The sequence below is a fragment of the Oxyura jamaicensis genome, chromosome 4 (assembly GCF_011077185.1).
Source record: "Oxyura jamaicensis isolate SHBP4307 breed ruddy duck chromosome 4, BPBGC_Ojam_1.0, whole genome shotgun sequence".
Lineage (NCBI taxonomy): Eukaryota > Metazoa > Chordata > Aves > Anseriformes > Anatidae > Oxyura > Oxyura jamaicensis.
The window spans coordinates 18,426,675-18,452,839 of NC_048896.1; the positions used below are offsets into that span (position 1 = coordinate 18,426,675).

At 53.1% G+C, this 26,165-nt stretch overlaps 1 protein-coding gene across 1 annotated transcript in view; it reads right to left on the reverse strand.

Annotated features, from left to right (window-relative positions):
• Positions 1-1,555: 1,555 nt before the first annotated feature.
• Positions 1,556-26,165, reverse strand: part of GAB3 (GRB2 associated binding protein 3) — a 57,481-nt gene continuing 32,871 nt past the window's right edge. Inside the window, 10 exon segments of the mRNA XM_035324807.1 lie at positions 1,556-6,058; positions 6,976-7,089; positions 8,287-8,389; positions 9,873-9,954; positions 10,979-11,234; positions 12,205-12,260; positions 14,690-14,855; positions 14,857-15,163; positions 16,032-16,248; positions 21,418-21,721. Of these exon segments, the coding sequence (XP_035180698.1) occupies positions 5,942-6,058; positions 6,976-7,089; positions 8,287-8,389; positions 9,873-9,954; positions 10,979-11,234; positions 12,205-12,260; positions 14,690-14,855; positions 14,857-15,163; positions 16,032-16,248; positions 21,418-21,721 (1,722 nt within the window). The 3' untranslated portion in view covers positions 1,556-5,941.

Below are 26,165 nucleotides of genomic sequence, written 5' to 3' on the forward strand. Positions count from 1 at the left end.
CGCAGATGGGGAAGGATTTCCTTAGGTGGCATTTCCTGATGATTTCTGACTAACTGCAGAGGAAGTCAAGCCAAAGAAATGATGAATCTTCCATTTTTTTTTTTAAAAAAATATTTTTAAAATAACTTAAAAACCCTGACGTGTCTTATTTTTGTGCTGGAAACAGCCTGCCTGCTATCCTGCTCATGGCCTCATCCTCACAGATAAAACATGCACCAAAGCCAAGTACACCTTCTGCTGGAAAGCCCCTGTGCTTTTCTGGGAGCTTTATTTGCCAGCTTCAGTGGAATTGCCCAGCAGTTATTTAAAAGTAGCTCGCAGGCTGAAAGAGTTCTCCCTATGGTGCAAATGTTTCTTTAAGAAATTAAATGAGAGGCTCAGGAGCCTGGAATAAGCGGTTTTATGCAGGGTAGCAGCTCAGACCTCCTCTCTAGGGGGCTTCCTTTCTTGGTCTGGCTCGGGCTGTTGAGAAGGTCACACATCAAGCTCTGAAACCCTCAGCAGGAGCCCACCAGCAGAGCCGGGACTCCCGAGTGAAGCCCGGCATTACAAGAGGGTGGAAGGGGCTGAGCTCCTGCCCCGCTGCTCCTTGCCAGGCGCTGGAGGTGCTGCTGCTGACACCCAAGGCTATCAGCGTGTACCCAGTACAGCCAAGTCCCTGGCTGCCCAAAACACCCAGGAGAGGAGCTCTGGACGGTGTCTGGGGGAAATGCAGATCTTAAGGCTTGTCAAAACACAGCAAGCAGCCCACATTAACTGGGGGCAGAGGAACAGGGCTATGGCCCAACACACCCAGAGGATTTTTGCTGCTGGTGCAAAACCCGTAACCTCATTCCTGTCCCATTACCTGCTGACCCCGAGTGTGATTTTGGGCTCAGCAGGCACATTCCCAAGGCTGGGCTGCCCCTGTCCAAGCTGCTCGGGGTGTCCCTGAGCTAGGAGGTGCCCACAGAGGAGGGGGTGTCCCACCAGGACCATGAAGCCTCCCGTCCCAGAAGGTAAATGTGCCCAAAGCTATAAATAAACGGCTTCCCAAACCACCTCGCTTGTTAGCAGCTCTGCTCCCACGGCCCGCCTCGCTTCATTTGTGAAATCCCAAGACGCGTGTGTTGGGAGGATCCCACCTCACCTGCTCAGTGGGGAAATTGCACTGACAGCACCCAAGCTCCTCAGCACAGGACCATTAAAGGATCAGACGAAATAGCGACCAGTCTTCGCACCCAAACCCAGAGCATTTCTTGAGCAAATTGGCGTTTGGAGGCTCCTTCTCTGGGCAGCAAAAGCACAGCCCCTTCATCCCGGGCTGCAGCAGGAGCCACTCACCCACACCCCAGGGAGGATGCAGCCACCGCTTCGTCGTCGCTTGTTCCTCAAGGCACCTGCAGATGATCTCCTGACACACAGCTGTGTGACAATGGTTTGCAGATCTGAGTTTACATTCCAATAATTTATACAAACAGGTCACAGCCTGATAATGGCTGGAAAATGGAGAAAGCACAAAATGAAAGATGTGGGAGGTTTCCCTTTGCTTATCAAAATACATAAAGATCGCAGCTATGTTTTATATTAATTTATTAGAAAAAAAAGATACACAGTTTAATGTGCAAATATGTACAACCAACATTACAATGAAACATCGGGAAGGGAGAGCCCCTCCGCTCTATCAATGACTTACTCCTTCGTAACAGAGATGACTGCTTAATGCTTCCCCACAGATTTACAAATACAAAAAAAAAAAAGTATAATGCTTCATTTGCACAACACAAAAAGTTTATTCTTATTTGAACAAAAAATATTCTGGCTTCGAAATGGCAAAGTCTGCTATTTTGGTGGCTTTTTTTTTTTCAAACCTGAGCAATTCTCGCGGAACAGGGGAACAAAGGAAAGGCATTGCCCTGTGCTTCATTCTCATCACAGCATCTGATGGTCTTTGAATTCCTCAACCACTGAATCACTGAAAGTCAACCCCAAAATGTACATCTATGATGTAATCAGCGGCACGGAAGAGAGCGGGCACTACCCTTGGCAAAAGCGAGCGGGTGGAAACCACCTGGCTCGAGTTAAATGGCTGTTGGCGTTTCTCAGGTGAAGTGTTCCTATCTGATGGCAAGGTATTTAATGCTGTCTCCTGTAAGAAAGGAGTTATAAATGGAAAATACAGTTTAGTCTAAAAAGCAAGAGTCCTGGATCCTGCTATGCTTTGCGTGATCACTGAAGGACTGCAAATGCGGCTGTGTTAAACTCAAACTGAGCAAAGACCTCGGGACCAAGTGCAACTCCCAGCAAGCCCTTAAATCCTGCTCTCCTTGGGAAAGAAGTTCAGAGCAGTTTAATCCCTTTCTATTCCTTGGGATTTATTTCCAGCAGGTGTTCTTGCACCTGCTGGCCACAGCGATTTGGCAGCAGAGCTCCGTACCGGCCCCAACCTCCTCCTGCCTGTGCCTTGCTGGGCCAGCGCCCCACGGTGCCGGCCGTGCAGGAACCAGCTGGACCCCACAACCTCCTCGTGGGGCTCGCACAGCAACCACAGCACCGGCCCCATCCGCCTGTCCTCCACCTCATCACACAGTCCAGCTGCACCTGGAAACCCCGCACGGCAACGCTGCTAATTAAACAAACCCATTCCGCTTGTTTAATGCTTCCCCGCTTTGACCCAGAACCCCCAGCCGTGCTGGAGAAGGCACTGCAGGTCCCGGGCAGGGCAGAGCTCCCCAGGACACAGGAGCTTCAGAAGGGGCTGCTGCCCGTGCCACGCTCACGAAGGCGCAGAGCCTCCCTCTGCATCAGCTCCCCTGATTTTTTTTTACGAAGTACAAAGAACGAAACAATAGCCCTGCAGTAAACAGAGGAGGCTGCCAGAGGCGTGCCTGGCATCCTGCCTGAACTACATTTTCAGACACGGCGCTGTCAAAAGCTCATTCAGTTTTCAGGTGCTTTCACAGTTTTTCTTTCCTCTTTGGCCAGCGAGCAGAATTTACTGAGCACTGCAACATCTCTCCTCCTGCCAGCAGGTTGCAGGGATGCTGACAGCAGCATGCGGGTACGTCGCTGGTGGACCATGGCAGGGTGGTGGCTCCATTTCGGACTGAAATTCCTAATGATGGGGGTGACCTCTGCAGTCAGCCTTTGCCATCCTCACACCACCCTCGTTTTCTATACCCTCTTCAGAGTATTGCACAATTTGACTACGTGGAGGGGACACAAAGCCATTTGGGGAGGACTGCTCTGCTTTTAAACTTCTGCATTTTAATTGCTCCTGCTTTGTGCATTGTACTTGCGCAGGAATACATGTCACAGACTCTGGAGCGGGACCTTAAATGAGAAATCTGAACAAAACCCCATACTTGGCTTTTAGTTTCAAAGCGAAAGTTAGAAACCAGTAAGCTGTGTTTGATGGAGATAAGATAGCTCCAGGGGCAGGAAGGAGACATGCGGAAGCTTAAGGGGGAGACTGAGCTAAGGACAGCCACCTCCAAGCTGAATGTTTATTTTTAGGAAAATAAAACCAAAAGAGCTTGCTCTTTCCTAACCTTCTGAATGACCCAGTAGCCACGTTTGTCCAAGTTTAAATAGTTTTACAACGAACTAGAGTAACAAGCGTGACAGTTGTTCTCAATAGCATGGTATTTTTCCACTTCAGGTTTCCTGACAGCATGAAAAGAAACACCGGTAAAACACGAGCTGATTTGCGCGCTCCTGCAGCCTGAACTGGAGGCTGGCATGCCCTCCCTCTGCAGCTGGGGCTCTGCAGCATCATTGTGCTCGCCCTTTGCGGATGCTTTCTGTGCTTTGCAAGGCTCCTGAGCATGACGGTCCCCTGATGCAATACACATCTCGTCCAGACATGTAACTCCATACTGCAGCATACGCTGAAAGCTTTCAGTGACATTTGTTATTTGTACGCCTGGCAGTGGCAGTTCTGAGCAGAGGCAGGCGTGTTTCTAACTGCAGCCCTCTCTGGCACAGCCCTGCAGAGGTGCGGATCCCCACAGCCCCACCCTGAGCCCACTTCCCCTCTCCCACGGCTACGCCCGCAGCACTCGCCTACGTCAGTTTTAGGACCAAAAAAAAAAAAGGGGTTCAAAAACTAAACTTCACACCAGATTAACGCTGAAAAGCTTGGATTATTTTCAAAGCTTTTCCGAGCATCAGCTTTCATTGCAGCGTAAACCCCCTGTTTCAACCAGCTTGTTTTCTAACCCAGGACAATTTCTGGGATGGAGCCAAGTGCCCAGTTTGCCCCAGAGCCAGCCAAGCTGCTGGCGAACTTCGTTCTTACAGGGTGCTCACCACGGAGCTCCCAGCTCTGCATCTGCTCTAAAGAAACGGCGAGGCCTGCGAGCACTTCAGCTCTCTTGAGGTAGGAGGAAAATGGCGTTTCTGCTCTCGAGGCTGCCCCTGCCAGCAGGGCGTGCGACTTGGCCACGTCTCCCACCCTGCGAGAGCTCAGGGGCTGGAGGCAGAAGGGAGAAGAGCAAGGAGGAACCTTCAGCGCCAGCGACGTCTGCAGTGACGTTCCTACAGCCTCGACTCGGTCCGTAAGCATTTCGGGGAGGTCAGATGATCGTGGTACAACAGGCACGCGAGGGAGGCCAGTGATTTGGCCCTGTCAAAGAGGAAATCTTCCATAAGGGCCCTGGCTGGCTGTCCTCGCTGGCTGGATCACACCTCGACAGCCAGCGGGACTTACCTGCAGGAGCAGAGCCTGCCAGGTCCGATCCAGTGTGGGCCACGCTGCCAGTGCTCGAGTGGCTGTGCGCCACCTTAAAACACAGATCGCAGCCAAGCTTTTCAAAGTTAAATATGTCATAAACTATACACATATGTGATCCTGAGATAGCACCCCTAACAAGTCCCAAGGTAGATAAGCTTCCTGAACGCAGAGGTCCTCGCGCCGCGTGAGTGCATTGTTGTTTGCTTTTGGCAGGCTCGCTAGCCTCTCGCGGACCGCGCTGCGCTTCCTAATTCTCCTTTTTTTTGGGGTGGGTCTGATGAAACAATCAGTTTGATGACTGCTACCAGCAATTCCAATTGCATTTCTTCTGCAGCTCGGATGAAAGCATTCTTGATCCTTTGCCAGGTCTCCCAAGACTTGCAGAAACAGGCTCACAGCTTCCCTTTCTATTTTTTGGCCAGCCAAGAGCTGTGTGTCAGCAGCCTCCTGCTAGAGGAGCAGCTGTGCTGTGCTGAAGACACTCCTCGAGATAGGAAGAAAACATCAGTAGTAATCAGACAGAGAGGCGACAAGCACAAGCCACAACGGAGAGCAGAAGCTTCACACGATGACCGTCAGCCGGAGGGTCAGCAACCACGCGTCCCGGTCCCGTCGGTCCACACTCCTGTTTTGAGCTTCTGACAGCAGCAGCTCGGAGTCAGGCTTTTTAATCCCAGGGGAAAAAAAAAAAGCAATTTCCCCAAGTTCTCTTTGCTTGAGCGCTATATAAAAAGTTATTTTTTTCTTTTTGTTTCAGTATTTTAGCCCTTAGTTGATTAGTCACTGCTACCTGCCAGGTGCCTGCTGCCAGAAGCAGCCCGAGCACCCGCAGTGTCCGTAGGAACATCAAAAAATAGCTTTAGCAACTAGGAATTACATGACAGAGGGAGAGGGGAGGACTACCTAGATTAATGCGACGTGTAGTGGATTTGTTACGGTTAGGTGTACGACTCGTCCCAGAATCATGACAGGGCATGGTACCATGTAGCTTACCAGTAAGGGCAGTAAAAAGGGTAATGCATTCCTTCAGTCATCAGCGAACCACTCACTCATTCAACATGCTTCTTCCAGCCAAAATCAAAGGTTTCCAGCAAAAATGCCACTCCTTGGGAGATTGCAAGCATCTTACAGCCCCACCTTTGAGCTCTGTGATAGCTGCTTCATTAACGTCGTGGTTCCAGTGCAAAAAAAAAAAAAAAATCTCCTCCAGATCCCAACCTTCTTCCTTTAAACTTTTGATTGCCTCTCATCTGTCCATTCCTGCTTAGTGTTCTGTAAAGCTTGAGTCTTCTGTTCATCCACCTGCACGTAGTCCACTCTCTGCTCCTCAGAAAGAAACGGTTTCTGTGGGAGACAAAGACCAACACATTTATTTAGGCTGTGAGAAGGGATGCGAGCGAAACCCGGCTTGATTTTCTGTTACCCCTTGTTCCCTGCTTGCCTGGCTCCACCTCGAAGCTCACAGTGACATCAGCTGACAGAAGCGTTGCTTTACAGCCTGCCAGCGCTGCAGCCCCCACCTGGCTCCCCGGCGCTCAGCCCAGCTTGCTTTGCTGGGCGAGGAAACCGCTGCCCTGGCTCTTCCCCTGCAGATCACCGCTGCCTCGTCACGCAGGCCATCCTGCTGGGGATAACCCGCCTGCATTTAACCAGAGGAATGGTCTGCTTTTAAGAAAGTTTTGGTGTCCCAAGTCTTTTGCCTTCAGGAGTATTAACGGATGGATAAAAAGCTCTACAGGACACAAAACGTCCTCAGCAGCCTGGCTTTGCTGCGGTACCTGCCCACTGCCTGGGCAGGCTGGAAGCTCTTTGGAACAGGGTTTGCAGGTTCTCAGCGTTGCTAAAGAAATTAAAATGCTTTTGGAGACGCAAGAACAAAAGTGCGCGTTTTGCCGTGTTACGAGAGATGGTACAGTTTTACCTGATGAATTTATCGTGGGCTGTACACTTGTTACTGCAGAGAGACTGGGGGGAAAACCAGTAGGAAAGGGAGACTATGAAAATGGAAGAGCATGCTGAGATCCTTCAAGCACCAACAGGCTCGCCCACAGGTGGAGCCTCCTGCCCTCTGCTGAGCTCAAGTGAATGGCAGCCCTACAAGGCAAGCTAAGGACACCTTGCCATCGCCCTAATTCTGCTTTAAGGGGTTAATCTTGCCACTGGAAACGGGACTGGTACCTAACAGAGCATGGCTCTTAGTCTTTTCCTCCCAGCAGACACAAAGAGAGGAGGTTTGGTTTTTCTTCACAGGGGACTCATACCTTCTGTACAGGGGATGGGGAAGCAGAATTAAAATCCAATGCTAAGTAATCAAGGTTAGATTTCCTTGTCCATGGAAAAGCACCACTGTATGGAGATGTTGCCTGTCTGTGTTCCTGTCAGGAAAGAAGAGAAACTTTTAATGCTCTTAAAACACGACCCCAGGAGGAAGCAGGACGGCACCGGGAGCAGGAGGCTCCCCCGGCAGCGCGCGAGTGAGGCCGGCCAGCACCCACGGGACAGCCTTTGGTGACGACCCGCGGGGTAACACTGACTAGCTGGAGGGTTCCACAAGGAAATGGAGAGTGCCTTTTTCTCCCGGTCATTATGGCAAAACCAGCAAACCGTGCTGAATCTCATTCTGATTTCGACAATATCCCCAGGCAGGAGCCCAGCTTCTTGCCCCAAACCCTGGAAGGCTCAGGTTCACAGCAGGGTCAGCTGAGCCATCGTGGTGGTATCTGTCCACATCTAGTGCCAGGGAAATCAAAGCGACCACAAGCATGTGGAAGGTTTTAATTGAGCGGAAAATCAAACGGGGAGTAGTTACATTGCAAGTGCCCTACCAAGCAGATTTTGGTCTGGGAATGGTGTGGGTTGAAATTTGGGCCGATTGTTTAAGGAGGCTGTGCTCAGTTTCGCAATGCATCTGTATGGCCACTGCTGCGGGGCTTCGGCTCTGGAGCCAGATGGGCAGACATGGATCTCAAATCTCTTGATCTGAGCCAATTTCCACCTAAAACTCAGAGGAAACCGAGGTTCTGGTCTTTTGCAAGATATGGCTAGAGAGTGAATGAAGAAAAGGAAGCCACAAAGCCAGATGTTCTTCTCTCGTGGGATGGGAAGTGGGGTTAGTGCCACCAGCCAAAGCAGAAGCAATAGGAGACTGCAATGGGCATTCTGTTTCTGCACAATATTTGGTGTGTTTCTTTAGGAAGTGCACTAACGGCTTGCTGTCATTTCCTAGGAGATTTCTGCAGGGCACACTTCTGAAAGGTGAAAAGATTTCAGTTGCCTTCACCTTAATGAGTTCTCATGTAAATATGGCTGATCCCTGTGCTCTCTTGGAACTGCTCAGCAACATTCGTGGGCGAACAGCTGAGTTCTGCGGAGCAGAAGAAGGGCTCCCCTTATCTCTCTGTAAATTGGCCCCACTGTCTTGGGTTTAAAACCATTTCATCATTTTTTGTTCAAACAGAAGGCAAAGGACAAACCTCCTCAACATTTTTTCTTAGAAAACAAACTTCTGCATTCTCCATCAATGTGACAGAGCAGAATAAAGCAAAGGATGGCTGTGTGAAAATGAAGATTACCATATGAATGTAACTTTCTTCCTCTTCTCCGGAAACTGAATTGGCAAATATTCTTGCTGAATTAATACCGTCTCTTTCTGGTGAGATAAAGCTCATTCGATTGCTATGAAGAAAAACACAGGAGAGGTTAAGGAAGCATCTTACAGATGCTCTGAAATGAAGCCAAAGCCTGACACAGTCCATATGGGGAATAAGCTCGCACTAACGCTGCAGCCTTTATAGAGAGGATGTCCAAAAACATTCCTTAGTTCCAGAAAGTGTTACGTTCCTCCAAGTGTCTTTTTATTTCGGGGGAGGATTTATGAAAGTTTGCTGTCTCTGGTATGACAGAAAGCATAAAACGTTGGAGCCATTCTCCAGCAAGGGGCACAGACAGCACTCATTAGGGTAACGAGTGCCACTGGGGCTGCTAGCTGTGTGGGCACCCCCTTTCTGGGGACTGACACAAATTAAACAGCTACTGGAGGGGCACACGGAGGAGCTGGCTGGCTCCAAACCCTGTGTAAACACACGCTGTCTGTGCCGTGGAGATGGCTGCAGCTCAGCCCTTGTTCAAGGAAATCTTTTCCACTCTCAGAGCTGTCCGAGGTGTACCACGAGTGAACGATGGCAGGCTGGCACAGGGGGGTTAGCTATTAGGAAACTGGGTGGCTACTTGGTGCAGCATGAACGGCGTAATTCCTTCTGCTTTATTAGTTCCGGGCAGCCTGCTTTTTTAGTTTTGTTAATGTGAAACATGCAAACTCCCCCCTGAGCTCGTTATCCTTCAGGACTCTGCACTGTGTCAGCACTAATTAGCTGCGGCGCTCTGGCAGGGATGCTGGGGAGGCAGGCTGCTGGGCTGCCCTCACAGGCAGCCCGTGGGGTTAACTGGTTCAGAAAGATGGGCTGGGAGAGGGCTCTGCAGCCACTGAGCTTTCCCCCGAGCATCTCCCTGTGGCCTCCCCTCCTCTCGAGCTCCCTCAGGTTGAATCTCTCTGCAGCTGGAGCCCGACAGCACCACCCGTTCGCACTGCCTGTGTGAACAAAAGCGTTTGTTTTTTCCCCACAGCTCACTTCCAGGGACACAAGGTCACACCAGCAGATCAAACCTCAGTTTCCACGTGGCAGCACAGAAGCCTGCACCCAGGCGACAAGTCAGGCAGATCTTGATCTTAACTATCTTCTATCTCAGTTTTCAGAAACAAAAATGATGCTATCACTCCAGAAAAAAAGATAATTGAGGCATGTGAAGCTTTTAGCCATCACAGCAGCCACACCAGAGCAGATTAGCTCTGGCCTTTCCCAAAGGAACCTTCACAAGAGACTGAGTTTCTTGCAAACCCTAATTTGCAAGATACCCAAAACACATCCCTCCTGACAGCACTGGGTGATGCTCAACTTCCTGGAGCTGCCAGTCTCAAAAGGGAGCCTTGCTTTTTAGAGACAGCAAACTCCTGGGGGACGCTGGAAGGAGCCCTGGGGAATTTTGGTGTGTGGACTTTGCCAGGAAGCGGTGTCTTGTGGAATGTGATAAGTTACTTTTAACTCTATCCCGCAATGTTAATGCTTGAAAGATTGCAACGGTGGGTTTTGTGGTGACTTACTAAGGCACAGTCCACATCCTGGTCACGGCAGCGTGCTCACGGATTGTGGAGAGATTCCTCAAGTCCAGAGGAGGTGGCCGTGCTGCAGGGAGACACAAAAGGAACGACATTTGCAAAAGCAGGGCTCAAGAAAAGCATGAATTGATTAGAAAAATGCAAGAAATCGAGTATTTCACAGGATGTAACTGATATAACTGAGACAGAAGTCAGTAACAGATGACCACTTCAGTCAGTGCCGGAAAGCAAAGTCCCTCATGTACTCAAAACCCATAGGATGAATACATCGGGCACTAGGAGAGCAAATGCCCTGCAAGATCCATGTCTGACCCTTGCCTCAGAGCAGCCCAGCACGTGCTGCCTGCAATGGACAGTTCAGCCTTCAGGTCACGGCAGGCTTTGGGCTCTCTCCTAAACCCAAAGGTCCTACACGTGGAGATCTCTCCTCACACCTCCGTATGTTTTCCTTTCAGTTCTCAAAACCCTCTAAGCACGGACCTGAGCTTGCTTTGCTTCCTGGCAGTGCTCTGCATTTCTCCCCCGGCTTCACGTAGCATTTCCTCAACCCATTTCTGAGTACCCCTGTGGCTCCGTAGCCCACACAGCTTTCCCATAGGTTAGGCTTTGGCAATTTTTTTTCTGCATAGCCATATTTTGTCACCAGCACATCATCAACCCAAATTTTGGAAGTGCTTTGAGAAGCTGGAATGGAAAGTAACAGAATCTGCAGGAAATTCCTGATGAAACCAAGACAGCTGCACCCACCGAGCAGGGCTTTAACCAACAGCCCACACATCGAGTGGAGGATTTGAGCATTTGGATGCCCCGTTCCTGGGAGGCCGGGGAGCTGGTGAGGCAGCAGCATGCAGGGGTTAGCCTCCCGTCTTGCTACAGAGCGGGTCCTCACTCCTGCCCCACGCTGACGTGGCTGCAGCAGAAGTGGGTGCAGACGCTTGTCCTCTGCTTGCAAGCAGCCCCATGGATGCACCCTGCTACACCGCAGTACTCAAGGCTCCTATACCGGCATTCAGCCCCTTCTACAGATGGAAGAAGCCCTGGGACGTGCCAAGGCCACCCGCATCCCAGTTGCTCTTTAGGTCTGGCCTTACATTTCCTGCGAGGCTTGAGGTCTCGGTTCACCGGAGGTGGCTCCAGGTCGGAGGGCAGCTCGGGTAAGGGGCTGGTGAGTTTTTCAGTGCTAACCACAGGGAAGGTGAAGGTGGCTGAGCTGGGGCTCATGGGGATGTAGCCGTCGGGCGAGCAGTCGGAGCCGGGTGCCGAGGGAGAGGTGCTGGGGCGCATGGGCACGTAACTGTCCTCTGCGCCATCCGCGGCTGTCGAGTAGAGCGGGGAGAACCGGCAGGGCTTCAGCAGCGAGGGAAGAAAGGAGAAAGAAATGGTGGTGAACAAACAGCTCGCCCCGAGCAGCTTGGGAGGTCCTGCTGAGACCTCGCCACGACACGCAAGGACAGGAGACACACTCGGTTCAGGTGCTCGTGCCAGCCCGGGAGGAGCTCAGCAACTTGCTGCTGGACACTAGGACCAAACTTAGGGGTGACTTAAGTAGGTTTGCCTCTCCCAGCAGCAATTCGGACCTACAGAATGAAGGAAGTCCTTTCATACAAAAAACTTCTGAAAGGAGAACAACTGGATTTTTGCACATGTAGAAGCCGAGAGAGCAGAGATACAGACACAAGTTACTTCTGATAGCTGAAAATAAACACTAAAGGTTGATCACCAACCCTGTGAGCTTCCAGAGGAGAGGCACACAAGCTGCACACCACCAGGGCTTGCATACAAGCAGCAAAGGAGCTCCCGCACAGAAAGCAGCGCGCAATGCCAGACAGCAGGCTGGCTGTGTGATGCCTGCTGGTGCCACACGTAACCCACATCTGCCCAAGCTGGGCCAGGAGCTTTGGGCTGACAGAGTGCTGAATCACAGGTGCTTTGATCACAGCCTCTCCTACATCCTGAAGAGGGGATACCCCTCGGAATCAGGAAGCAATAGGCTTCGTTAAGCCTCTTTTTTCCCCAAGAGGGAAGCGGCTTTCTCAGGTGCTTGTGGTCAACAGCTCCATTCTTGAGGTTACTTGAGTCCTTCACAGCAGACCTGGCTTTGTCTGCTTTAAAACCAGGGGCTCCATGGTGTGGCCTCCCTCTTCCCATTGCCACAAAGAAGCAACATGGAAGTTATCTGAAGCCAAGGGCTGCTTCTTCCTACTTTTTATTTTTTTTTGCTGAGTCCAGCAGATGACTGACTACCAGAATGTGAAATGTCTCACTTTCTTAAGCCCACATGCATCAGTGTTTAAGTTTATGCAAGCAGAGTACTTACCAAATTCAAGCTAAGCCTCTTGTCCCGACTTCTTAAAGAACTGCCTTCCACGTCTGCTGCACAGAAAAAAGCGATTAAAAATGTGCAAGGTAGTCCAACCTGATGGCAATAATGCTGCAGTAAAACACGTGGCTCTACACTAACTAGAGCGTTACAGAGATTCCCAAACTCCTGGTATTTACCCTAAATGAGGAAATGACACACAAGACCAGAACCAACTTGGTAGTGTTTCAAGAGCAATTTTGGCTATTTTCAGTATGATGAAGCCAAGGAACATGCTCGTGTACCCCTGGGAAACTGAGGCTTCCCATAGTCACAAGCAGCTGGGGGGAAAGACTGGCACGGAGAGCAAGCAACCAAGCAGACTAACATCTGAACCCAATATCTGCTCTAGTCCCTCTGTTTCCCATCTCTCAGATAAGGAATTATAGCAAAGGGACGTAGGGAAGGTTATTCTGCTGTTTGGAAAGCATTTGGGTGCCTATGGTGCGGGGTGCCTGGGAAATGCACGTTGTTCTAGCAGGGGTGCGCAAGCAAGCCTAACAGAGGGGAGAAATTCTTCTCTGCCACCCAGAAATGCTGACATGATGCACGTGGCTCGAGCTGTGGGGGACAATCCGCCAGAGGGAAGGTCCCATTGTGCAGGTTGCCCTCCTCTCCATGTAGGTCAACTTACTTTTTGAAGGAAAAGGCAACAAAAAGTGAAAAATGGCATTCAGTATTTAGATCAGCAGTGGTAGCTGCCGGAAGGTTTTTTGCCTGATTTTATGGTAAATAATGGAAGGCTGTTACAGTTTGTTTTCAAGTAGGGCAGAAAAAAGGAACTGGGGGAATTGGAGGAAGCAGCACTGCTGTCACTCCTACCACATGGGCATGTATACAAGCACACACACAGGCGTGCATGGTTACATACAGTTCTACCCATACTTACAACTCTACCATCCCTTTCTGGAAAATGACTTTCTGATCAGAAAAGTGCCTTTCTGTGCTCTCAGGGCCCCCAGGTAGGAGCGCGGTGAGCCCTGCACCCTGCTGTAGCTGGGAGGTGTCCGTGCTGCACTGCAGCTCAGGGCTCAGCACAGAAGTGCCAAGGAGAAGGAAGCAGTACTGATGGTGAGGGTGGGCGTTGGGGTGGGCAGGCGTTGTCCTGGGAGGGATAAAGTTCCTCATTTTGGCACAAAAGCAGCCAGGTGCACCGGTACAGGTGCTTTACCAGCCCATCCTACGTTTGCAGCTGATTCACAGCCGTTCAGCTTTTACACATTGCTAAGGGCAAAAAAAAAAATGAACCAAACTCAAATGGGCTCACTCCAGGAGCCCACGAGCAGCCGCTGCTTTCTCCCTGTTTCTTCTTCAGACTGTCCTTTGTGAAGCACATTTTAATTCAGAGTTTAACCTTTCAATTAGTTTCAGCTGCACTTGGGGGAAGAAAAAAACACCCAGCAGCACTTATTAATTCATTGCTGCCCCCTGTCAGGCAGAGATAACCTTGCAGCACAGCAGCAGAACATGACATTTGGACACTTCATCCTCGTACGAACCTTTTGGTGTGAATTGGGATGGAGAAACATCAACCACCTCACGCATGCCAGCAGTGCTGGAGCAGCACACACGGCGTAGCGAAAGCAGCGTTTTTAGGGAGCAAACAGGCGTAACTGATAACAAAGAAGAGCATTTCCACCGATGGGTGTTTCTGCAGAAACCTTCCAAGAATTGTTTGTACACTGATAAACAGCCCGGGCAGAGCTCTCCTTGCTCTGGTGCCTGAGCTCTAAGGGCAAGATCTAACGGCTCCAGACACTGAGAGCTCATTCAGGCTACAGGGGCCTGAAGGATGCTCATCCATAAAACCCTGCCTTGTCTCCTCATCAAAAATGACACGTCACTGCAAAATGTTTGATGCTTTCCAGCCAGCTGCTTCCCTCTGTTCTGTGGGTCCACAAAACACAACTCGCATCGTCTGTGTACACTGGATTTTGTCACCTGGATGTTCCTGGTTTTCAGCCATTCCTTGAGACTGTTTTCAAGAACAGAAAGGCACCCCAGCTGGGAGCAGGGCTTGCTTTGCAGCCGTCTCCCTCTGCAGCAGGTTTCCAGGCTAGCCAGGAGGAAATGCAAGGATAGAGGGGGATTTGCTGAAGGACACCGAGTCCCCAGTGCACCCAGGATTACATCCCATCCCCAGCATCTCCCTGGCATCCTGTCCTTTAGCATGAGAAAAGAAACGCTGCTGTTACGGAGAGGACTCAGTGTGCGGAGCCACAAAGGCACTTCCCCTGGACGAGCCCACGCTTTGACCTCCAGAAACAGAGGGGCAGGAGCTGAGTGCAAGCGATGGACAGGTCTAAACCCTACTCGGACAGGTCTAAACCCTACTCGGACAGGTCTAAACCCTACTCAGACCATTTTGGGGCTGACATGAAGCATCACAGCAGTGGGCACCCTCCCGTCCCTCCCAGTGCCACCACCTCTGAGACACGCTCACCTTTCCAGTTCCTCACGTTGTCCAGGCTGGACAGGGAGATCCTCCTGGGCACCAGCACCACTGGAGCCCGGCAGGTCCCCGCGTGGCCGTTCTGCAGCGCCCCGCCGCCCGCCTCGTCTCCTCGCCTGTCCAAGAAGTGGGTGGGCTTGGGGGGCCGCGGGGGGGGGCGTGTTGGAGAGCACATCCAGCTGGCTCACGCCGTAGGGCAGCGCACTTTGGCTCTGGTCAATCTGAAAGGTCGGCGTCAGCGGCGTCCCCAGCAGCGGAGAGGAGGAGGAAAAGTCACTGGGCGTCCCGCTCACGTCGGTGCTCCTGGGCACGGCGCCGGGGTTTGCCAGCAGGGCCGCGTCCTGGTGCATGGTGCCGCAGGGCTGCACGAGGTACGGCGAGGGCTGGGACTGCAGCGAGTCGACAAACACGTCGTCCGATGAGGTCTGCTCCAGGGATCTGTCTGAGTTGGACCAGCTATCACACCTGCACGGGGCACAGAGCAGGGCTGGTGCTTGCCTTTTCTCTTGGTTGCAACCAGGTGAGCGTGCGGGGCTTGAGGGATATAATCTGCTGGGAGCAGCTCCGTGGGCTGCTTTTCACTCCCAGCTTGGAACGTGCCCACTGACCACTTCAGGGTTTCCTTTCTGCTGGTACTTGGCCCCGCACACCCTTAGGGCACTGTACGGGCCCCATCCTCACCCCCAAGGGAGCGTGGCCAGCAGCGATGCTCCTCTACCAGCCCAGGGCTTCCAGCCCTGTAAGGCTGAGCCCTCAGCATAGGGAGCCCTCGCACCACCATGCCTCAAATTTCAACCTCCACGCTGCAGCATTTGCTACAGCCCCTATTTCCTCCTGTCTGGTTACCAGGCAAGTGGAGAAGTGGCTCCCAAAGCTGTGTGCTCGCCAAGTGAGGCATCTGTCATGCTGCGGGAACGCAAGTTAAAAACCAGGGGGACTTTCAGAGAAGGAAGGGGAGGAGCACGAGCACTGTCCTCCTGAGGCTTCACCCATTCTTTCCTCCCGAGTGACACCGTGTGAAAAAAATCTCAGTCTGATCCCAAATCTGTCCCTTCCCTGTGGCCATGGAGGGTCCCCCCGAGCTGGGCACTTTGTGGAGCACCCGGGGCAGCAGCAGGCAGAAAGAGCACCTGGAGGGACACTGCATAGGCCAGGACCAACAGCTGATGCTTGACCGCTCACCTCCACTACAGAAAGCTCCCCCTGAGAACTGGATTTCTGATGGTCCGATCAGGCTCAGGAGCTGCAGGACTCAGGGACCAGTTTGCCCCAGTGTCCCAGGGGCACGCAGAGGTGGCTGCAGCCCGATGTGTGCGGTGGACCCCGGAGTTACCTGGTGTGGCTGAGCTTGCCCGACTCGCAGTTGGAGAGGAAGAGGTAGTCGGGGAGGAAGACCGACTCCGACTCGCTGGGGGTCTCCTCTGCGGCAGAAGTGTCGGCAGCGGCGTGGTCGACCGAGAAGGAGGGATCGGCGATGCGGGAGGCGTGCGTGGAGGCGGCTGGCGAGGGCTGCGGGGACGAGGTGGTGTGGGACAGGCTCTCCACTGAACCTGCAAGGAGAAGTGACGGCCCTGGCTGAGCCACAGCGGGGCGAGGCGACAAGGCATCGCGGGGAGCACGGTTTTGTGGGCCAGATCCCGTGCCACAAGGTGAGATGCGAGGTCCCCAGCAGGTCAACCCAGTCCTCAGTGCCTGCACCGCCCTTGGCTGTTGTGGTCACTCCTCAGCCCCGGGGTGTATGGGGAAGGCAACATCACCAGCAAGGAACCCACCCCTCCAGTGACACGACACCTCCACATCAGCCCCAGCAGGCTTCACCCCAGCTCCTTCCCCCTCTAAGCCAAAAGAAGCAGGAAAAAAGGGCGAATTCTTCCTCGCCCTACCCCGTGGCTTGTCCCTTTCAAGCAGGGGGAGCCATCTTCCTTCTCTACCAGCTGCTTCCTCCTGCTAGCTTGGATTTGCAGTATTGCAGCGAACCCCAGGTTGCAAAGCACTCGCACACATGCTTCAACTCGAGCTTATTCAGCAAAGCGTTTGCTTAATTTTCAGCAGGTGCTTGGAGCAGCAGGACTTCAGCGGCCCTCTTTGCCCCAGCGCTCATCTGAAGGGAACAGCTTTTCCAGGCTTTCACACTCGTGAAGCAGGGCTGACGGCTGAAGCCGTCCCAGCTGAAAAATAACTTCTCTTTTCCATCCTGCTGGCTCAGGCACTAGCTCAGCCCGCAGAGCTTGGACTCAGAGCTAGCTTGCAAGCTGAGGGCGATCAAATGTGCACCAGGCTAACTCCACAGAGACCTCAGCAAGCGTGTGAACATCACCATCTGACCGCATATTTAAAGAAATAGAAAAAACAACACCATGCACCAGAAAAATAAATGACATTGTGGATTACTAACACAGAGACTGAGCAGGCCTGAGCTCCATCTGCTGCTCGCAGGGTTTAGCCTCGGATTATCCCACCAGGAAGGGCTGAGGGCTGCACAACACATGGCAGGTCTGCACCGTCCCTGTCCCTCCCGCTCACCGTGGCTGCCCTTTGGGGACGTGGCTACCCAGAGCCAGCCCCTGGCAGGAACCGTCCCTGCCAGCTCTGCTGGTAACTGGATCAGCATGCATTAAAGTCGTACTGCGGCGGCAGCTGGGGAGAATGAATTATGCATGCCCATTTTCAAGGGAGAGCAGGCAAAGAACAGGTTCGGTGCCTCTCTCCCTCTGTCCTCCCATTTGCCAGCAAGGCCGAGCACAGCTTCGGCTGGCAAAATAGCTGTTTTGGTGGGTAGTAGCCCCAAAATCTCTGCCCTGCATTGACGGGAAGACTCACCATGGAGGATACCCCATCAACTTTCCCTGTCAATGTAGGTCTTGGAAAAACAGAAGGCTTCTCCCTCCTGCTACAGACCCTAGCCCCAAAACTGTCCTTGTGCGGCACAATGGACGCGGTGAAAGCGGGGGTCCCTGCTTCCAGCTCCCCCCACCCCACCGGGCTGCAGGGAGGTGGAAACGCTGCCAGAGGCTGACATGAAAGAGAAGCCTTGAGGAGCGCAGGGAGGGATTTCCTCCCGAGGAGGGCTGGGAGGAGCCCTCACACTTCCCCTGACTCCCACACAAGGGCCGGGCGCTGCCACCAGCAGGCCCGCTGCTTTGTGTGGGAGCACAGCAGGGACATGAAGGGGTTCCCCCGAGGGGAAGCATCTCTGCGGGGAGAGCGGGGTCCCTGCAGGGAACGGGGCTCCTGGCTCCCCGCAGCCCAGCGCGCTGCCCTGGCTGCCAGCGGTGTCCTCAGGGTGGCTGTGGCAAGCTCCTGGGGTGTCAAACCACTTCTCAGCAAGGTTTAAAAAGAAAAAAAAAGGCATTAAAAGCAGCAAAAAAAAACATCAGAAAGGAGCAGGAAGGGAGAAAGTCCCAGGATGGGTGCAAGCAGGAGTGACCGGAGCCATGGGGAGGTGAGGGAGAGGTGGATGGAGTGCAGGAGCAGAAGGCTCCTGTCCAACCTCCCGCAGCCAGGAGGGACCACGGGTGACTGGTTGCTTCAGGTGACAGCAGTGACATCCTGGGTGTCAGGCTCCATCGTGCTGTGGGAGAAGGTGGAGGTACAGAGGGGTGATGGGGATTGGCGGGGATCAGTAGGGGCTGCACGGGGAGGGAACCACGCGTTACAGGGATGCAGAGTGATACCTGGAGCCCGGGGAGGAGATCAAGAGGGAACCCAAGGCCAAAGGTCCCTCTTTGGCTTAGGAGCTGCCTGCCAAGGCACGGCCTGGGGGAGCATTTTGTGTACAGCTACAGGCTTGTAAGTGAGGCTTCCTAATGAATCAGGCTCAAGTGTTCTGCCATCGCAGGCTGCTGTCCTGTGTTGTGCCCATCACACTTTCAGTCTGCATAGGAGTCCCCTGGCCACGCAAGAGTCCCCTGGCCACCTCGCCTCACCCCAAAACATGCAGGGGGGCTCTTCCTCCCCCAGCAACTCCCTGGGGGTGCCAGCCCCACACTGCTGCCTTCAGCACAGTCATGGGCACGGTTCCTTGTGGCAGCCGAGTGCCATGGGGCGAGGGTGGCTGGTGGCTGGTGGCCAGCCCGTCCCGCCTGCCGCCCGCCCAGGTGCTTCCTGACATCTGCTGGAGCTCGCGCTTCCCCTCCTCCAGCCAGCCGGCCCCTCCTGTTGACAAAAACGTTGTCCTGACGGGGACAGCTCTGAGCTGGCCCTGGCTCCTTAAATGTCAAACCTGAGGCCTCCGGTGAGGAGGACCCGGCTCTGAGTCTGGCTTCATCGTGGCTGTCAGGGGCTGAGTCACGGCCCAGAGCCACGACCACGCTGTCTGTGCCCACAAAGCATCAGTTCGGGGGTTCATTAGTTCGAGGCTTGGCCTCAAAGCTGCAGTGAATTTTCAGAGCGATGCCAGGATTGTGAGCGATTGATTTCCCACGGTAGTATTGGCTGGGAGAGTCATCTCAACACGGAGCAGCTTGGTAAGATTTCCTGCTCTGCACGTGTCTTCCTTGTGGTGATTCATTGCAGGGACTGTGACTTGTCGTAACGGTAGCTTTCACGTTAAAAAAGCGTATTGCATTTAATAGAGCTTTTCTTATGCTAATTTTTAGGAGTAATTTGTTTAACCCTCCAACCTCTTGGGGGATTTCTGTGCTTCCAGAAAGCTGAAGCAATTTATCAGGATGTGAAACGTGCCGTGCAACCTGTGCAACTGTGCAGACTGAAATCTGAGGGTAGGAATAGGAGCTGAGCATGCCCTGCAGCCTGACCCGAATCCACACCAGACCCGACCACACTGGCAGGAGCTGCAGGATAAATAGGAGGTGTTATTTGCCAGGAGAGATGTAGCAAGTGCATGCCTGGAAGCGTAGCGCACACTGCCCGCGATGCAGACTGCAGGCTCAGATGCCAGACTTGACGCTGAACCAAGACAAATGCTCTGCACTGTGGGGGACATTTGCCTGGAGGAGCCGAGCAGAAAGCTGGGATGTCAGCTCTTCAGCCCGCCACAGCAAGAGCTGTCACTTCTCATCCATCAGCATCTACACTGGTGGTCTTGGCTGGGAAGCACCCGTGGGTTACTGTCAGTGCTGCCCACATAGGAGCAATGCTACGCCCGACCAGTATAACAGAGGTTTCTAGTAATAATGCATCTTTCCTGGCGACAGCCTTGGCTCCTCTGCCTCAGATCACACCTCCCTGTGCATGTCCTCAATGCAGTGCCCGAAGTCTACATGTACATTGGGAAGACAAAGAAACACTTTTGGTTTCTTTGTTTTGCTTCGTTTCAGGCTAATTGGTAAAGCTACATCCAACGCAGCACTGCAGCGAGAGCAGCAACACGAGTGACATCTCCGTTTCAGCAAGGGCAGACCAGCAGGAAGCGGGTTCCTGAATGGTCCCTAATTACCCCAAACTCCAATGGGCTACCGACTGCCATCCCCCAGAGCTACCAGCACGACTTTCCAAGCTATACCCATGGGCAGCATGTACTGGCACAAGAACTCGTGCCAGAAGTCTTCCTGGTGCTCTCTAGAGCAAACGTGAAAACAGCAGACATCAGATTTATAACAGGAACGCTGCAGAGCTCTTCCACTCCCATTTCCCCTCAGAATAAACTACTGAAAAGATGATTAAAGAAGGCGGGGAACTGGGATAGGTTAAAACCAAACATCTCACGGCCTTTTGCTTCCTCTGTACCAGGTAACGGTACGCCCACACAGCAGTGAGAGTGCAGCAGCACACAGACCATGGCAGGACAGACCACCCAGCCATGCTGCGACACCCCTCAACATCTTGCTGCCCTTCGAGTCCTCTGGTGGGGCCGAGTCCCTCCATCACCACCCATTTCTGCTCTCAGGCTGGCTTTTATCACAGCGAAGGGCTTAGCTCTGACTCACTTCCTACAAAGCTCTGAAACTGCTGCTGTATCTGCCCATTGGAAATGTCAAGGGAAAGACAGATTGCTGTTATCTGAGCCTGATTTTCCCATTTGAAAGGTAAGTTGACGATGACATGGGTCCTGGCTTTAATTACTGGCTAGATCCCTCTTGGAGTGGTTAACTCCTGGAAGCTTTCCAGGAAACTCACCCCACTGACTGCCCGCAGGTGCAGGGCTGGCAGAGCGGGCCGGCTTCATGCTGCACTGGAGGACCACCGCTTCAGCCGAGACACACACCCCTAGCGCTCTCCTGTCCTCTGCCTTTGCTTTATTTTTCTTCTCATTAATAGGCTAAGATAGTTCAGCATTTTTGTCACTGATTTATGTGTGCACATACACCCAGATCTGTGCACATTCCACGTTCAACAAAGCTTGAGAAAATGCAAGTTTTGCAGAACACTTTCCTGGAGCAGGTGTCTTACGTTAAGCCAAACTAAATAAACACGGGCCGTGTAATGAAATAAATAACCCCAGAAGATAACACTCAATCAGCTTTTCACATAAACAGTACCTTTTCTTATTAAGGACCTGCTGTTTATTCTAGCAGCGATTGCTTCATCGACGTGAGACCAAGCGGCCAGCTATTATTTCTGCCCAGCAGAAGCCAGCCCCCCAGGAACCTTCAGAGCAGGGTCTGCACCACCTCAGGACCACGTGGAGCAGTAGGAAATGTTAAGTCCCACATCCCTTGCCACCCCAACAAGCCCCACGCTTCCTTTTGCCCCGAGCAATGCTATGGAAAACCCCAACCCCAAGCCAACCCCAAGCCCCAAGACGAGCACGATCCTACCTGTGCCATCTTCCAGGTGCCCGAAGTTGCAGATCTGGCTGATATTGTGCACCCAGATCTGCATCTCCTCCTCGGTTTTGGCCACCAGGTAGAAGGTGCGGTAGGTGGTTCTCACGATGAAGACAAAGTTGTTCTGAAACTCCTTCCTGATGAAGTTGGGCCCCGAGTGCTTCAGCACTTCGCACTCGTTGAGGTCGATGATGCGGATGGGCTTTTTGGAGTGGTTGTTCCTGTAGTACTCCAGCACGTCGGGGTTCCCGCTCATGCGGCCTCGGCGCAGCACGAACCAGCGCTTCCTCCATGCCTGTGGATGGCACAGACAGCGCCCGTCAGCCTCGCGACACAGCCAGCAGCACTTTTTGGCATTAGGGCTTTTGAATAAGCCTGTGGGACTGGGACTGGGACCTGCAGCGTTTGCTCTCAGCTTGTATTTGGGGCAGGATGAGGAGGAGAAGGGCTGTCAGCTGGGGGAGCACAGGGAACAAGGCTTCTCTCTCCTCTCGCCCTCAGCCTGCCAGCACGGTGCGACGGCTCTGATGCTTCACCTGCCTTTAGCTACTGCGGGTGAACCAAGAAGAGATTATAACACATTTTCCTTTCAGCTGGGACCACACCATGTGCTGCAGCACGTGAGCTAACACCTGGCAACACGCACCTCCTGCCCAAAGCAAGGCCTCCGCATGACCCGCACGGCTTCCCTCATGGCTTCCAGGGCCAGGAAAAAGCTGTTAATGAGCTGCCAGCTACTTCTGGAAGCCCAGAGCAAACCCTAAGGGAGCCGTCGTGCTAAGAAGTTAAACGGGAACCTCCCCAGCGTTGCAGAACAACATCTGTTTACCCAGACACTGCTTCCAGGGACGCTGCAACCTGCACCAAACCCTGTCAGCACCAGCATCTCCTGGGCTGAAGGTGTGGAACCCACACAGGCTAAAATGAAGACCGAGATGCCGCATCACTTCATTAAGCTACCGGCAAGTTTCTAGGAACAAAATAACATTTTCTGCTCTTCCAGCAGCTGCTCCGGTTCCTCAGCAGCACGAGAGCCCCTGTGCTGATTGCAGCTGTCACCAGCAGGCTTACTTCGAGGGCCAAAAGGAATCCACCCGGAGCTCTGCTCTGCAGAGGAAAGCTGAAACAAGGTGTGGGGAGCTTCCCTTCAGCACACTCCTTACAAATAGTGACTGGATAAAACCAGCTCCGACGGCAGCCCTGTGGGGGCAAAGGGGCTCGCACAATGCACAGGTACCACAGTCACCATAGAGCCCCAGATGCTCTAATTGCCTTCATTAGTTAAAAGTTTATTAAGGAGACATCTAACAACCACCCCCTGCCTAAGCATTATGCAAGTGCTTGCCACAAAGCGACTCATCACAACACGAACCGGGGCAATAGCTTGCACCGTGCATCGACACAGTGCTCCTTTGGCAGAGCGGCTGTTGGACTGACATCCCACCACCTGGCCTTGGTGCAAAGGAGCTGATTTCAGGATGTTGTCACACGTTGTACGAATCCTTACCAGGACACCTGGGGCTCCGTACAGGATCTACAGGTTTCACCGACAGTCCCTGTGACTACAGCGCCAGTGAAAGCAACCAACAAAAAAATAACACTCCTTTGTTAGGAGGCGTTTGATTTATTTTTTTCCCCGCACTGAACAGAGGTTTCCTCACAGTGCAAAGCTTTTGCCTTTCTATACACATCTGATATTTTATCTAGAGATGATTTTACTCAGCCTGGCAGTACCTTAATCTGTTTTGAAAGCAATAGACTAGTCATAAATAACACAGAGGGACCAGAGACTGGAGTACTTTAGAGGGAGCTCTTGCAAGGCTGAACAACACACAGCAGCTGGTGTACAGGAGTGGCTCTCAAAGCAGGGCCGCGTCAGGAACGGATGCAAAGCAGAGGTGAGGTGCCAAGTATTGCACAAAGAAAATTCAGGCTCACCTCTACGACCTGTCAAGGTTTGAAAGCGATTTGGTCTCTGTTAGAAGTAGCTAGAGGCAACATCAGATCACCGAGATCTCACAGAGAAGCTGGATTGTGTAGGAACCAAGGAGGAAAGTGACACCCGCACCCTCCCCAAATGAAATTAAAGCAAAAATGAAGCGTTTAAAGGAGAAAACAGCTCCCTGAGAAGCAAACTGCAGTAGTTGAGCCCAGCCCAGCAGGCATCTTGCATTGCATAGCCCCGGACGGGGGCCACGCCACCACGTGCTGTCCAAGCACCACGCGTGCCCGATGCACACCCTGCTGGTGCACCAGGACTGACAGCTCAGCTCCCCTAGCACACACACCCCAGGCAACAAGAAGAGAAATGCCTCGGGAGGAATAAGCCAAAAACCATTTCCTTTGCCCTCTGGGAACCACCTGAGCTCCCCCAGGGCACTGCCACTGCCCTCAGGCTGCTGGGCCTGCAGCTTAAATTTGGCTCCTGATGGAGAGTGGATGGAAATCACCTGCATGGGAGCACGGTGAGGGAGGAGGAGGTGGCTGTCCCTGGGTCAGGCTGCACAGTAGAGCCTCTGTCCCCATTTCTTCAGCATTTTGACTTTAATGAGCCTAATGGGATCTGTGGGCTGCAGGAGAACCTGGGCAGCTGGTGCGAGGAGAGCAGAAACCCTCAGCTGTGCTTTGCAAGCTGGCACAAGCACAGGAGCTGCCCCCTGACCCTCCCTGCAGGCAGGCAGCCCCACCAGGCTTTCTGCAAGGAGATCGGGAGGTGCCTGGTGCTCGTGGTCCATGACAGGAGAGGAGAGCGGCGCCGAGGCTGTGTGAGAAGCCCTGGTTCTCACACCCGGGCAGCCAGAGCACAGGGCTGGGTGGAAATAACGAAATCAGCGCGGGAGCAAGGGGAGGGCGATGGGGACTTTGCCAGGGCTGCTCCTCACCTGCCGCCAAGGGAGCAAAACCAGCAGAAACCCCAAAGTCTAGCCGTGGGGAGCAGGCACCATCTTTTCCACCTCTTCTCCCATTCTGCACCCTCAGTGCCACCGCTCTCTCCCCCCAAGTGGCCGATTTCCACCCCAAAGCTTTCACCGATATGCACCCGTACCTCTGGCTGCACCACGACAGCACAACCCCAATCAGACAAGCGCTAACGTGAATCCAGAACAATTTTCACCGGCCCTTCGTAAGTGGGGGAGCTCGGGGCCAAAGGCTGGCAGAGCGTGCGGCGGCGCTGGTCGGGTGCACGCGGCTCGGCATGGCACAAGCCAGCAGCGTTTGCTCCACACTCCCCAATTTCTCCCTTCGGGACTGGCAGGGCTGCTTCTGGGGGGGGGGGAGAGGAGCGGCTCTGTTGCCATTTTGGGGGGGATTTTAAGAAAGCGATCAGTAAGGGAGTGGTAAGGGAGGCTGAACCAGGGCTGCTACTGCACATGGGCGACTGCTGCACCAGGGGTGTCGGTGGCAACACCAGATAAAAAAGGCCACAAACAAACCAGGGATGTGCTGAAAATGTAGCTGACTAGGAACCAAGGGAGAGTGGGAGCTGGGAGCCTGCACGGGAAGGTTTTAGCCAAGGACTGTAACCGCTTACCTTCTGCCTGGGAGCACATGTTCGGTTTTACTGCAAGAAACAAACCCAGCACATGAGATCTAAATAATTAACCGCAGCGCACACAAGCTCCACGAGGTGAATTGGCCCGAAACAGCATTTATCCTGTGGGGTTTGATTTTTTCTGGTTTTAATAACAAACCAGGGGATGGCCAAAAAACTTGACTTTCTTTACCAGCTGAATTAATGCTTGTGACTCCCCCACGAGAATAATCTCCACTGGGCACAGCGAAGCCAAGGGGAAGCAGGACAAGGTGCGCCAGCTCCTCGCTCGCCTGGCAGCGTGCTGGCCTCTGTGGCAGGGAAAGGAGAGGCCGAGAGCTCAGTGCGGGGAGGAAGGGGAGCAGCGGGTGCCATAGGGAGGGTCTGACCCGGGGTTGGGTGTCCTCGTGTGCGCCGTGCTCCTCCTTCAGCTGCCCGAGCCGCGGGGTGTTTTTGGGTTCCAGCAGAGCTGCGGGGCGATCGTCCTGCAGCAGTGCCGGCATTTGAAACCGAAGTTTTCAAAGAACCACTTTAAAACGTCTTATTTTAGGAAAAAAATAAAAAAGAAAACAAGGTGGAACTTTATAGCCTCTCCTATAAATGATTTCAAAGAGGAAGTTCAAATTCAAACGTGGACAGCCCTGTGAGCAGCTGATGTCTTGGCCTGTCGACACCGTGGAGGTTCAGAGCTCCCACCCGCAGGCTGGTGCACCAGGAGGGGGTCAGCTCCCACCAGAACCCTCGTGCTCAGAGCCCAAGGGTGTTGTAGGGAGCAATTCAGGCTTTGCAGGAGCAAAGGGCCGGCCCCTCGCAGGAGGGCCCCTGCCTCCTGCTCTCTGTCCGCCTTGCTGGGCAGTTGGGCTCGATTAACTCGCTTGTGGAAATCAGAGAAGAAAAAGACCTCTTCAACCTTCCCCCAGCTGGAGCAACAGCTTTGCTGTTTCAGTCCTGGCTGTAGGGTTGTGGCTCCCATCAGCTCTGCATAATAAATCTCCTTAACGAGGCTGCCTGCCTCTCCCTTTGCTGGGGAACAGCGGAGCTCGCTGCCCATCACCCCTGGCTTTAGCACTTTGCCTGGGTTTTGTCTCCTTTGTGCCCAGCTTCTTGTATTTTCTGCTCAGATCTCACAAACTTCAGTGGCAGGAGGCTGAAACAGAGCTAATGGCTGGGAAAGAAAAGTCAGCGAATCTTCTCCTGCCCTCACAGC